Source organism: Glandiceps talaboti, chromosome 2 (genome assembly GCF_964340395.1).
Source record: "Glandiceps talaboti chromosome 2, keGlaTala1.1, whole genome shotgun sequence".
NCBI lineage: Eukaryota > Metazoa > Hemichordata > Enteropneusta > Spengelidae > Glandiceps > Glandiceps talaboti.
The window spans coordinates 3,853,101-3,867,570 of NC_135550.1; the positions used below are offsets into that span (position 1 = coordinate 3,853,101).

Genomic DNA, 14,470 nt, shown 5'->3' on the forward strand with positions numbered 1-14,470 from the left:
TGCAAGTATGTAATAATGTTTTTGGTATTGCACTGCAGTGTAAATACCACGTGTATGTGTGTGCACAGGTGCAAATAATTAAGCAATAAACCACCCCCTGGGGGCCGGATGGTATACCAAGTGGTTTTGACCAGTGAACGAAATATATGCACGAGCGATAGCGAGTGCATATATTGAGTTCACTGGTCAAAACCGAGTGGTATACCTTCCCCAGGGGGTGGTTTATCGCTATTATATTATACTAGTATATTGATAATATCGGAAACAAGATAAGAACTAACGTTTTCTCGTTTCATATGCGCCTCTGTGTCTAATTTGCATAACAATAACGCTGCTTTTCAAGACAGCTGATCTTGGCCTCAACGTGAACGTCATGCAGCGACTGGATTTATTTTATCTGCTCGTCGTTTCTAGGGATAATCTGTACATTGATCGGCTCATTAAAAGTGCACAGTGATGAATAAACAACCTGTTTGACTCAAGGTATAAACTTGAAGTGGTTTATTGAACACAGCGTGTTTCGATCGCTCCCGGCCGAATTCGTGACTCGGTGAAGTGATAGACAGGTTGATATTGACAATGTATTTATATTACTGGAAGTTACCTCAGTAGATTTTCGGGTTTGAGGATTTCCCTCTTGGATTGATGACTGATACTCTAGGACAGGATCCCAGACAAATTTATATTTAGATTAATGGTAAGTCAGCCAGTGTAAACGTATTAAAGCTCTTTCACTTGCTTCATTTTTATGACAGGACAGGACATCGACAGCTCACCAATGTTTCCACTCCAGCCGCGCCAAGGCTGGGACCGATCTCGTGCATGCCTAGTGCCTTGACCTTAGTACATGTAGTAGGCGATGATTTGAACAAATACGCGATGACTGGGTTGCTTTCGAAATTTCCCTCATAATTTCTCATAAAATATTGTCTCATTGAGAGAAAATCCTCCTCTGACAATTCGAAGAGTTCACTATCAGTATCACGGCGGACTACAACTCAACACTCGTAGACGAACAAAATTTGGACGCATGCCAGCAGTGCATTATCGTACCAGCAGTGCATTATCACTCGTTTTAGACGTGCTAGTTCGATGTCTAGACCAATCAGATCCCTCGATTTCCACCATCAATATACTGGTATAATATAATATGTAATATACTATATATATTTATTTTAACATCTACTTTCATCTATGAATTCATAGATTTCATTCTAGTCCTTGCTATATAGTATATAACATTTACTCTTTTTTTTACATTGTGCTTTTCCAAAATTAAAGTAACAGTAATGCCGAAAGTATTGAATAATTATTTTCCCTATCTAAGACCCATGATGGTTCAATGCCTTATACATCCTAAAAATCTCCTGCTGCCATTGAATTAGTGGGATGAAATCATGTATTCTTGTGCAATAATACTTACATGTATAAGGTTCTTCTGCAGTGCATACAATTTGTCATCATACTGAAAGCTAATGACAAGGTTTAGGGATGGAGTGCTGACAGACGCATTCTGTAAACTAACAGTCAACTTGAATGTGGGACCAATACCTTGAATCTACAAAGATAATAACATTACATTTATATGAATTACAACATGTTAAAACAATGCAACCTTTTTGCACAGCTTAAAGTTTGTTGTTGTATGTACAATAACAAACATTTTACACATTTATTATTCATGAGATGTTTTACACTGAAGGAATAAGCACTAAGGAGTAATAAATATTCACTGTTTAGCCATGAACATATTATTTCTGCTGACTCCAATAATGCATTGGTCAACAGTAAAGATCAACTTCATATTTCTATGAAATTGACAGTAATAATAGGTGGTGTGAAATCATGAAATGACACTCCAGAACTTATAGGAGTGGTGTTCCCCTTTAATCATTAAAAATCTAACAAACATTCTCACAGTTTTTAATAGAAGTCTTTTTGAACACACCTGTGCTGATAATTTCAGTGGTTCCTGTGGATTTGTTGAGATGGGGTTCAAACTGTTATCCAGTGCTTTCACAAATGCCCTTGCAGTATTTAGTCGAAGTCGATATAGATCATGTTGAAACATTCGATGCATTGCTGTAGTAGAAGAAAGACAAAGTAAGTACTAGTATGTCCTAATCCTGGTATAGTAGATGATATCAGATTAAAGCTTGGGTTGCAGTTATATCCTGGACTGGACTGTATCCTGTCTATATTTTTTTATTACAAAACCCAGAGATTCCTTTGCATTATGAAAATCCAGTAGCCTGACAAGGAAACTTTTGAAATCATTTTATGTAACATTGATTTTTTCTAGATAAGTGTACCAACCTGTTCCGTTTTCTCGTTCTCTCATGGTCTGATCCACAAATAATTTGGTTTTCTTTGGTACATTTAATTTCTGATTTTGTGCAGATGGTGGTCCTGCTGCCATGTCCTTTTCTTCAAACACTGCAGAACGACGTAGAATTTTCACTATCAGACCCCCACCTTTGGTTGTCATTACTAACGCACCATCTTCCCTACCAAACCGTCCAAACTGCATCCCAGTAACTGCATCCTGATAAAACAACACAAACAATATCTTATTTGAGGTAGTTGACCTAAAGGCTGTATATCCTATCCACTCTATATCATTTCCCAATTTTGCAACTATTACATTTTACTCATTATTTCCATCTATAACCTGTACTTCTAAGTTCTTTTACTCCTGATTTTTCTCTTAAAATTCTTGAAGCAATGTGATATCAATGATTGAGATTGTTAAGACTTGTTAAATGGCATAAATACATACCTGTGTGCTGATATTATTCACTAAGTACTTGTCTCTGTAGACATGTACATCACAGTTATTGAGGCCCACCAATACAGCCTTGAAGCCACGTTGTTTATGATCCATTAAGCCCATAGAACAGATATTTGCTGGTAAGTAGACTGTCCATAGTTTTTTACCCTGTGAAAACAAAGGTTGTTCAGTTGGTCATATTTTAAAAGATCAAACTACTCAGCTACTATTATGCTTGTGACTCATAAGAAACTGCATGTAACTGAAACTGACTAATACAATGAATCTAACATACCAACAACCATATACTATATATGTAATGTATACTGAAGGTTTAGAGTGGCTGGCTTGGAATCTACAAGCTGTTAGTTCCAGCCGAATCACTGCTGTTTGTTTCTGAAAGGCTAACTCCTTGTGCAAAATTTAAACCATGACTGCATTCAAGTCAACCCAGCTGTATAAATGGGGACCTTGTAGGAAAAAGTTGCTTTATAGTGAAGGGTTTAATCTTAGATGCTTATAAAGGCAGTGGTGGGTTGTATGCTCACCGGGAAATGTGAATTACTGACATCATGACTCACAGCTGTACAGTATAATAAACACTTACCTTAAGAGTATAACACTGCAGTGTTTGGTCCATACACCCTACAATGATATTCTTTCCAACTCTTTGTAAGCCAACTGGTTGTGATCCAAGTTCCACACATGGTTTAGCAACTTTTGAACCCCTGTGATTAATAGTATTGACAGTCAGTCCAACAACCAGGACCAATAATTTATACTGAAAACAACATATTACTTTTACTGGTATGACCCATACAACAAATTGTCATCTTCTCCATCATTTCTTGGCTCTTCTGATGAGTAACATAATACCAATATCTTTAACATTTAACAAACCAAATCAGTACTTATCAAAACTATACTATCATCTTACTTAGGACTGACTGATGGGGTAATGGTTAGTGTTGACAACCAGGCAACAACACAACAAACAACATCATGTTGAACACATTACAGCATAACAAACTCACCTTTTCAATGCATAGATGTGACCATCTCTACAAGAAACCACGATACGGAATTCTACATCATAGAGACCAGATACACTCATAAAGACAGGTACACTTGGTAGACTCATCTAGAAAATAAAGTAAATATGATGAAGTTATCAATGTCAGCATTACAATATAATATATCATGCTGAAAGATCAATCCTCACTTTTCTTCCAATATTAATGTCAGAATACCTTCATTCACCAGATAAGTACTTGTAATTGCCAGTCCTGTTATGTATAATTCCTTCTCACCCCACCCCCCATTCCATCCCACCCATTCCTTTAACATCATTCAGTGTTCCCTTAGCTACACAGCTAAACTTTCATACACATCCCTGCAGTGTGCTTAGGGTGCTCGACATGATATGGCAAAATACCAAGGGATGGCTTCTATGACAATACACTTGTAAGCATGCCAGTATTTCACCTTAACAATTAGTTGTTACTCATAACATCTATTTAAACTAATAATATAGGGACTTTTTAACAATTTACCACTTCCAATATTTAGTATTTTACAGTATTAATTCCATTAGTGACAGAAAGGTTTACCTTAGCAAGCACAGTGAAGGCTTCAGGGTCTAATATATAGATATCTTTACTTTCAGTTCCAATAACAAGACAACTGATAGCATCTTCATCTGCCATACTCTTCTTTAAAGTATCCATGCATGTTATCACTGTCTGTATAGAGAGATAGGAGGATTATTTCATCACTAATACATACAATTTGAATACTAAAATGCATTAACAAACTTCTGTTCTAAACATCTTATTTACACACTAGGCCAATATCTTTGAGTATTCCTTTGTATAAATTATTACAAAAAATGCAGCCTAAAGAAATGCCTGTAGGCCTCAAAGTCAATTTTGACACATCCTAAAGACTGGTAGATACATCATGGTTCAATGTCATCATGAAATACATACACAAACATATGTCCACACACACACACACACACACACACACACACACACACACACACACACACACACACACACACACACACACACACACACACACACACACACACACATGTACACACACACATGTACACAAACGCACAGCATACATGTATACACGAGTGAATATATGTACACATACACACATACAAATGCATAAATGTACACACAGATTACACACAAACACACAAATAAATACACAAACATACATACATACATATAATTTATACAACTTAATTAAACAAAAAACATTTCTAAATATCACACACACACACACACACACACACACACACACACACACACACAGACTGACAAAGACTTGCACTTGTGATCTTTCACAGAGAATACAATAGAATAAAGAATTATCTATTACCTGTTTCTTGAGAGGTGTATGCTTATGAACATTGGCAAATGTTTCCATCTGTTCTGGATCCAGCATTAGAAACCTGTCAAGTTAGAATTACAGAGATAAAACCACTACTCTGGTTGTTTTACGTCACAACGATACGTACCTATGCTACTGGTTCTGATGTGTTCAAAATATTATGAGTCAAAACATTCAAAATTACCATTACTTTCCCTGATTTTTCTTCGATAATCCTGGCATTGGTATAACTATGCTTTTTTCCAATAGTTTTCTTCACTCAGCTGGAAAGTACTTGTGACCTAAAGGTTGTCACTACATGTACTTGTCTAGCAATTCATAGTGACAAAGCCCCTTATGTCACTCATATTTTCCTTGGCTGAACAAAGAGAAATATTATGGAATGACATCTAAATATAAATGATAAATGAACCAAGCACCTATCTAACTATTCATAATGATAAATGAACCAAGCACCTATCTAACTATGTATAATGACATACAAAAGCCAAACAACAATACATGGTAATAGCTCGTGTAGCGGCTCAATGATAGTATGCATGCACATCCTATATACTATACAAGGTTTGTTTGGTGGTTTTAACCAAGGATGCATTGGAGTCTCACAAGAAATGATTGTGTCGTCAAATTGACATACTTTGAGGTCACTCTGATTGGACAACAGCACCGTCCTACTCATACTGCAATCAGTAAGACATATACATGTACATTTCATTTGTCTACTTGCCTTAGTGATCTCACTGTTAGACTACCTTCATTACTTTCTCTTCTCAAACTGTCCAACATTTCTCTCAGAACTCTCACATCAATTTTATCCTGTAAAGGTAAATGTATGAAATACACTGCTTATATTGTTCTAACTCAAGGACAGAAGTTGGGACAGTTTTCATTGGGATGTAATAAGTACTTGTGTCACTTTACAGAATTATTTATCTATATACTGATATAAGGGAGGTTTTAACACATTGCCACAGAGAACACAGCTAGCACTCATGCAAATATCCCAAGGTGTCCCTACAACAATTACATTAATAGACTCTTCCTCTTAATCAATCAATCAATCAATCAATCAATCAAATAGTTTTGTCAATGGCCAGAATTCAGTAGAAAACGTTTTCTTTGTAGTATGTTTATTATCATAAAACTTATTACACAGAAAGTTGTTGTACAATCCTGAGAGAGTTTACAACCAGCGACAAGCATTTAATAATGGAGCTTGTTATAAACAGGGAATGTAACTCAATGAATTGGATTAATAACACTTGGCACAGTATGTTGGATGTACACAGACTGGTATTACAATGCATGGTTTGACAAGAACAGTTTTATGGCCTGGCCACTTTACAGAAAGCTCACGTTCACAAACAAATTTAATTTCCCCTGTCATTTCATCAGGGACCTCCTCACAGTGGTCGGCCCTGTCCAGCATTCATCTAAAATAGCCACCACAAAAAACTGCTGTCCACTACAAAACATTCTATTATTCTTGGACATTACATGTACTAAGTGCATAAAATAAATACTAATTATGACACCTTTGTTTCTCTTCACTACTATTAGCATACACTGGAGGCAATCAATGGTGAAAAGATGTCTGGCTAGACTTGACAGCTTTTCAAAACAATTATGACCAACTGTCATTTGATATGTACTTTGCTGACTGTATCAAGGAAAGATACTATTACCAGGTGGACAGAAAATGTACCTGCCACTACAGTTCATGACCTCTCAATGTCTACACTCACTGCAACTTCAATCAAATGGCCGGTAACTTGAATATTTTCTTTGGAGATAATACTTGGAAATATTGCTAGTACTACAGGAAGGAAAATAGTTGCTGTGAAAGTGGAAGGAAAATATTTTCACATACTTCAAAGATTTTATGCAAGTGTTGTAACAAATATTCTTCATTTTTGGCAGAATGTAATTCTTACAGTAGGACACAAATTTTGTCCCATCTATTGTTATGCTAATTATATCATGAATATTAATTATAAACTCACAAATATTAATATCCTTCACGACTCTAGTTACAGTTGGGAGGTCCCTGTTTCATGTACGCTAAAGAGGCCATAAAACTGTTTATATCAAACTATGAAATCTAAGACTGGGTTCTTTAGTTACAATATGCAGTGCCAATTGTGATAAATCCAATTTATTTGTTTACTTTCCCTGTTTGTAAATGCTTGCCTGTCACTGGTTGTACTTTGTGAGAACTACCTTTTTACAGTACACAAATACCACACTAACTTACATCTCTAGCCTGATTCCACAAATCTTGTTCAACTGGGTTCACATCCAATGGTGGTAATGTAAACTTGAAGTACGGTCTCAGATTTTTGTAAACATAAATGTATGGTCCTGATGCCACAGCGATAGCTGAAAAAGTGAAAGTTCCTGTCAGTTTCTATGGTTGGAAATAATAATTTCTCTATCATTATTAAGTTTACTTTGATGAGTGCAATGTAAATATTGTAAACTTTGTAATAGAAATGTTGACACCAATGCTACATAAACCCTGACTTCTATTTCACACATCAATGGTTTTGTGCTTAGTTTTTAAATACCACTATAAACACGAATTGGTCAAATTGTAGACAGGGGAACTGAAAATCTAAACCATGATATAACAACTTCAACATCATCATCTCAGGTTTCAGTCACAAGATGGATCAACAACCATGACCATTTCCAAGATAGTCAATTTAAAGGGAATGATGTTGGAGCTCAAAATTTTGTTTGGTCAAGTAATGAGAAACAGAAAAAAATAGGGTCACCCTGAAATGGTTGCATACAAGTTTTGAAACCTTTTTTATACAATCTTGTTACAAACTGTACCAAAGCCTTGTTCAGGGATAAGTATTACATAATACTTTACCTGGTGTTCTCGGTTCATTTGTATCCATAAAGAATGTAGATACACCAGTTGGTAGATCTATGATAGCATTTTCAGACATCAGAGTGGTTCCCTTGTACACCTTCAACTTCATATCATATGACCCTGTTCCTAAATCTGCAACAATCAGTTTGTTTTCACCATCCCCATTCAAATCAGATAGAGCTATTTGAGAAGAGAAAGTCACTTTCAGTATCTAGAACAATACATCGACCTTTTTTCATGATAAAATATGTAAAAGTAGAATGTAACTGTTCCTACAGATTTAGTGACATCCTGGAGTACATGGATCTCTTACTGCCTCCTCATCCATCTAATAAAGTTGCAAAATTCATCTTGATCTTGCATCTCTGTACTATTGTGCTACATATTAGTTATAAATACAACATTCAGAATCCAATTCATGAGGGACAGAATTGAATGGGGATCTGATTTCACAGCACATGATCATCCATCATTCAAATTGATATCTCATAGCTTTATTGTGACACTATGGTCATCCAAGTATATTGTGTATGATTATTAGCATGAAGTATACTGTATTATCACATATGTACCACTGTGTAAGTCAATGTACAGTCAGAAATAAAACTGGTATTTTCACTGTTGGGTATGCAAATGAGATAAATTGAGATAAAATAGATCCTAATGCAAAACCAATCCCTACTGAAAATAAGCAAATAAATTCATTCATTTTTTAAAGCACATCCACGTCTTTTGAAACACCTTTTGAAAACAAAGTTGTTGGTTCATAAAGTATTTCACTATTTTTCTTGACCATCGCAAGTTCTGAAGTATCAAATAACTATGCAAATTAGTCGCTTTCCTATCAAATAACTAGGCAAATTAGTTACTTTCACTGCAAACAAGTAAACAACACTTCAACTACTTTCCGTATGTAAACATAACCCATCTTGATGTTTAGTAATGTATTGAAGGTATCTGGTATTTCAAACGTTTCCACTGAAGAATTATACACTTCTATGAAACATTTATAAAGTAAATTTATTACTGTAGGTCATTTTAAACTGATATTCAACCAGGAAAGCTAGAATCGCCAACTGTCATTTGCAGCCTCCAACTGGACATGAACGCCACCTCTATTGTTGATATTGATCAGAAAATAGAGGATAGAATGGTGAAACTATTACTTCTACAAGTTCTAGACAACTAAGAAGTATACCTACCAGTAGGATTTCAGAGGATTTGGCAAGTTAATTCAGAAATATGCCTGTTATTCTTTTACAAACATTGAAGAACTTACTTTTTTATGATGTAAATGGTACATTTGCATAACAATAGGACACAGTGTCAAAAAGTTACCAGCTGATGTTGGGTGACCTAAATCATTACGCAGTGATGTTCTGAATTATTACGTTTGGTGTACATATGTAATAATACCAGAACCCCACGGCCTCAATGGATGGTAGGGCATACAGAAGTTATATTTCATGAGTGATTTGGTTTATTCTGCTGTATTTACTCGCTGTCGCTCATGAAAATACGGTGGCAGAATAAACCAAATCACTAGTGAAATAACTTCTTTATGCCCTGCCATCCATTGTGAGGCTGTGGGGTTCTGTCAGGTTTATCTTGGCTTCTGCTATCTACTTATAACATGGTTTGCTTTGCAGCTGGGACATTCAAATGGAATGACCTGATTAATTAGGCAAGATGACAATGATTGCAATAAATTGCTGTTGGCAAAACACACAGCAATGTTATAATCCTAGCCGAGACTTACCCAGACATGAAGTGAAGGTGTAAAGTGATGCCACAGGATCATAGTGAGCATCTAGCCATTTGGAGTTGGCTTCACTGTTGAAATAAAATTGAAATTTGATGAATATATACATGGGGTTTTATAGAACTGTAGTCTTGCTGCTAGACGTTCAGGCTTTCTTTCGATACTATAAGCAAACGAAGTTCGCAGAAAGGGCTTGTTCGGCCGTGTGTCATATTTTATCGGAAGAACATCCGAGGTCTAGCAGATAGACTAATAGAACTGTGGTTACTCATGGCTGATGATACAAATTAGGTAGTCTATCTCACAGACAAGGAAGAAAATCTTTGTCAGTGTTTATCTGTACTAATACCCCTAGTCCTAGGATCCTAACCAACCTATAACTCCCTAGATTTGATATTGTATCTTTTTAGTCCTACTTGCAGACAGAGTAATGTGTTCAAGTCTGATATACATGTACTCCCTAGGGAGAAGAACATTGTCAGAATCAAGTCCTGACTTACTAGAGCAGGAGAAAGGAGAGTGACATTGTCAGAATCATGTCCTGACTTACTAGAGCAGGGGAAAGGAGAGTGACATTGTCAGAATCATGTCCTGACTTACTAGAGCAGGGGAAAGGAGAGTGACATTGACAGAATCATGTCCTGACTTACTAGAGCAGGGGAAAGGAGAGTGACATTGTCAGAATCATGTCCTGACTTACTAGAGCAGGGGAAAGGAGAGTGACATTGACAGAATCATGTCCTGACTTACTAGAGCAGGGGAAAGGAGAGTGACATTGTCAGAATCATGTCCTGACTTACTAGAGCAGGAGAAAGGAGAGTGACATTGACAGAATCATGTCCTGACTTACTAGAGCAGGGGAAAGGAGAGTGACATTGTCAGAATCAAGTCCTGACTTACTAGAGCAGGAGAAAGGAGAGTGACATTGACAGAATCATGTCCTGACTTACTAGAGCAGGGGAAAGGAGAGTGACATTGACAGAATCAAGTCCTGACTTACTAGAGCAGGAGAAAGGAGAGTGACATTGTCAGAATCAAGTCCTGACTTACTAGAGCAGGAGAAAGGAGAGTGACATTGTCAGAATCATGTCCTGACTTACTAGAGCAGGAGAAAGGAGAGTGACATTGACAGAATCATGTCCTGACTTACTAGAGCAGGAGAAAGGAGAGTGACATTGACAGAATCATGTCCTGACTTACTAGAGCAGGAGAAAGGAGAGTGACATTGACAGAATCATGTCCTGACTTACTAGAGCAGGAGAAAGGAGAGTGACATTGTCAGAATCATGTCCTGACTTACTAGAGCAGGAGAAAGGAGAGTGACATTGACAGAATCATGTCCTGACTTACTAGAGCAGGGGAAAGGAGAGTGACATTGACAGAATCATGTCCTGACTTACTAGAGCAGGAGAAAGGAGAGTGACATTGTCAGAATCATGTCCTGACTTACTAGAGCAGGAGAAAGGAGAGTGACATTGACAGAATCATGTCCTGACTTACTAGAGCAGGAGAAAGGAGAGTGACATTGACAGAATCATGTCCTGACTTACTAGAGCAGGGGAAAGGAGAGTGACATTGTCAGAATCAAGTCCTGACTTACTAGAGCAGGGGAAAGGAGAGTGACATTGACAGAATCAAGTCCCAGCTTAATTACTCCATCCGCAAGCTTTGGTCAACTGCTCTATAACTTTACAGTATTAACACTGGGTCAAATTCTCATTGAATTTGTACTATTACTACCAAGTTGTTAGACTATCAACAGTCTTCTTGACTTTTTTGTAATTTATCTTTAATACTATTTTTGCTGCTAAAATTAACAGAATTAAAACCTGGTGTGTGTTGGACGTTTGATGAAATCAAGACGACTGTTCGGAGTGTCTATGTTCTAACCCACCATACTTTCATTTATATGAATTATTCATGAGCACCCTCATTTATTTGCATAACAAAACAAATTGTAGCATTTTTGCTTGCACAAGACAACACTATATGCGCATACATTACGATGTTCATTGACATAACGCAAGTTATAGCATTGATGTATCTCACTAAGAAATACACAGTTCATAGCCTCAGTAAAGAATGCTCAGTTCAGTTCGGTTCAGGGATAAGGTTAAGACTATGGAGAGTAAAAATTCACTTCACATGCATGATTGCATGTCCAAGTTGTTGAGCTGTCCACCATGATTATGTAAATATTATGCTAATTTATAAATGGAAAGCTTTACTCAGATGCCTAGTTAAACACTCGGGAGCACTTCCGAGTTGATACAGATGTCGGATTATATTCATGTGTTCAATTCTCAGTGACTAGCATGTGTTCTGTATCATGTGTATAGAACAGAGAATGTGCACTATACATACTGATTATTATATTGCATGTTATGAGTTATATATTTGTACATAATTAGTATTTAAATAACAAAATATTTCAGAAGGTTTTTTAGGAATACGAAAAATATGATCCATGTCTGAATACAGACTAATAATAATAATAATAATAATAATTAATGGTTTATTAAAATTGTTCGTAGCAGTCAGAGACTGAATTGCGACAACTTCACATAACTGATAAATTTAAAATATAGCAAACATTAAAACCTTTACATTTCATGTTAAGACAGAATCAAAATAACTTTACACAGTTACAACTAACAAAAGGGCACGGCAACGGACACACACGAAGACACTAACCACTGAACCATTTAAAATGCTTCTAATAAGTGTGTTTGTCATCATTCCATAGTTTAATCATGTAAGGAATTGCACTTTTAGCATATCTCTGTGTACGTATCCTGGGTAGAGATAGTTGCCGATAATTAGGTAATTCAAGGCCGATGTCATCGCTACGTTCCTTAGTAAGCCAGTCACTGTGTAACCTAGACTTTTTGAGTGATTTCGCAAAGTTTAAACATATATTATCACGTCTCTGTTTTAAATCTACAATTCTACATGTCTCAAGTGCCAAGTTGTATCTCATTATAATTTTGAGAAGTCAAGCTGTGAGTTACACAAGTGTCTGTCACTACATTAGACATCTCTACTTTAGAACTTGGTCATCATAATAACTGAACATAACAACAACGTCTTTTCTCAATTTCATAAAACTGCAGTATGCAATTTAATGAATAACATATTGGCCCTACAATTAGAACATAGGGGTGCCTGTCCTTTGGCTAAATACTAGATTGTCAGATGGCTGGCAAGTAAGTTGCTGTGGTTTTGCAAAATTTCATTGGTTGTATAAAATACTAGTTACTAGTATATTATTACTCCTAGCTCCGAATACGTATACGCTACACCTTGCCCAAAGTGCTACGCAAACCGATAGTGGACTTCATTGGGTTCCCCTCTTTTAATGTACGAAAAACATCGTCATTAATGAAACGAGGCAAAAAAGAATAAAGCTCAATATTTTCTTTTACTTTTGGGGTTAAGTTTTGTGTGGTCATGGTATGAACAAATGTAAATTGTTTTTGTTTTCCTTGATATTGTTGTTTGTGTAATTTTGCAAGAGTGAAAGGTAAAATGCAAAAAAAGATGTCTAAGAAAGCCGCAACCACACCCCTCCAAAAAGGACAAAGATAAATAGTGATACTACAGAAAACGTACATAATGTTACTGAAATACAAGAATATTTTGAGATGCAATATCGCGATTCACAAGTGTACGAGTCGGAGTGGTACTCTACGCGAGTTCAAGTCGGAACATGGAAGAGTGATTGCACCTTGGGTTGTTACGACTTACCTGGACGTATTCGATATTTCTGGTGACTTCACATCGCTCTGAATACTCATGATCAAACAGCCTTGTTATTGGAACTCTAGTAAGTTCTAAATCTTCAACTAATGAGTGATGTGAGTGCTATTGCTTGGCACTGGATTCACGTAACTAAACTATCTGACATTTTGCTATCTGCGCAAGCGTACTTAGAGGCAGACTTAGAGGTCAAAGGCTGGGTCAGAGGTTGTTTTAAATAGTCGGTGAGGGCGCTGCTGCGTATTTTGCGGTAAAGAAAATTAATTAAGGGGTACAGTACGCCATTGATGGGGGGGGGGGTGGCGGATTTTCAACAACAAAAATTGTCGCCGGCCAAAAGCAGGAAAAAAGACATTTGCTGACCAACTCAACACAAAAAAAAGAAATACTTCCAGGATATGAGCTAAAAAATGTGTTGTGATGCAAGTGCAGAAACTAGTATGTCACATTCCACTGGCATACAAAAACTAAACTACAAAAACTAAACTAAACTAAACTTTTCAAGTTTCTTGTCAAATGTTTATACTAACTGTTGCCAAATGATGAAACAAACCAAAACACTACACTCACTGTCGCTGTTTTCGGACAGGGTCATGTTATTCGACGATTAAATTTGGATAAACACTACAAAAAAGTAACACCCACCATTGCTGCTTAGGGACCGGTCAGTTTCTTCGACCTGGGGGGCGGCGGTGGATTTGTAAGGGGGAGGTCACTCTGTTTTTGAAATTGGCAGGGGGGGGTCATGGTGTTTTGAAAATTGTGGATAAGGGGGGGGGTCATTGTGTTTTGGAATGTGATGGAAGAAAAGAATCCTTTTCTACAATGGCATATAGCTTTGTCTGAAATGTGTTACACGTAAATATTTGTTCTTCTCCCTGTTTCTTACATA

At 36.7% G+C, this 14,470-nt stretch overlaps 1 protein-coding gene across 1 annotated transcript in view; it reads right to left on the reverse strand.

The window, feature by feature from the left end:
• LOC144450084 (BBSome complex member BBS1-like) overlaps positions 1 to 13,725 on the reverse strand; it is an 18,708-nt gene extending 4,983 nt beyond the window's left edge. Inside the window, exons 1-13 of the mRNA XM_078140655.1 lie at positions 13,567 to 13,725; positions 9,817 to 9,890; positions 8,055 to 8,237; positions 7,431 to 7,555; positions 5,904 to 5,992; positions 5,165 to 5,237; positions 4,381 to 4,512; positions 3,805 to 3,911; positions 3,378 to 3,498; positions 2,780 to 2,938; positions 2,317 to 2,545; positions 1,949 to 2,082; positions 1,424 to 1,558 (exon numbers count right to left, since the gene is read on the reverse strand). Of these exons, the coding sequence (XP_077996781.1) occupies positions 1,424 to 1,558; positions 1,949 to 2,082; positions 2,317 to 2,545; positions 2,780 to 2,938; positions 3,378 to 3,498; positions 3,805 to 3,911; positions 4,381 to 4,512; positions 5,165 to 5,237; positions 5,904 to 5,992; positions 7,431 to 7,555; positions 8,055 to 8,237; positions 9,817 to 9,890; positions 13,567 to 13,616 (1,611 nt within the window). The 5' untranslated portion in view covers positions 13,617 to 13,725. The remainder of the gene's footprint in view (positions 1 to 1,423; positions 1,559 to 1,948; positions 2,083 to 2,316; positions 2,546 to 2,779; positions 2,939 to 3,377; positions 3,499 to 3,804; positions 3,912 to 4,380; positions 4,513 to 5,164; positions 5,238 to 5,903; positions 5,993 to 7,430; positions 7,556 to 8,054; positions 8,238 to 9,816; positions 9,891 to 13,566) is intronic.
• Between the last annotated feature and the right edge of the window lie 745 nt (positions 13,726 to 14,470).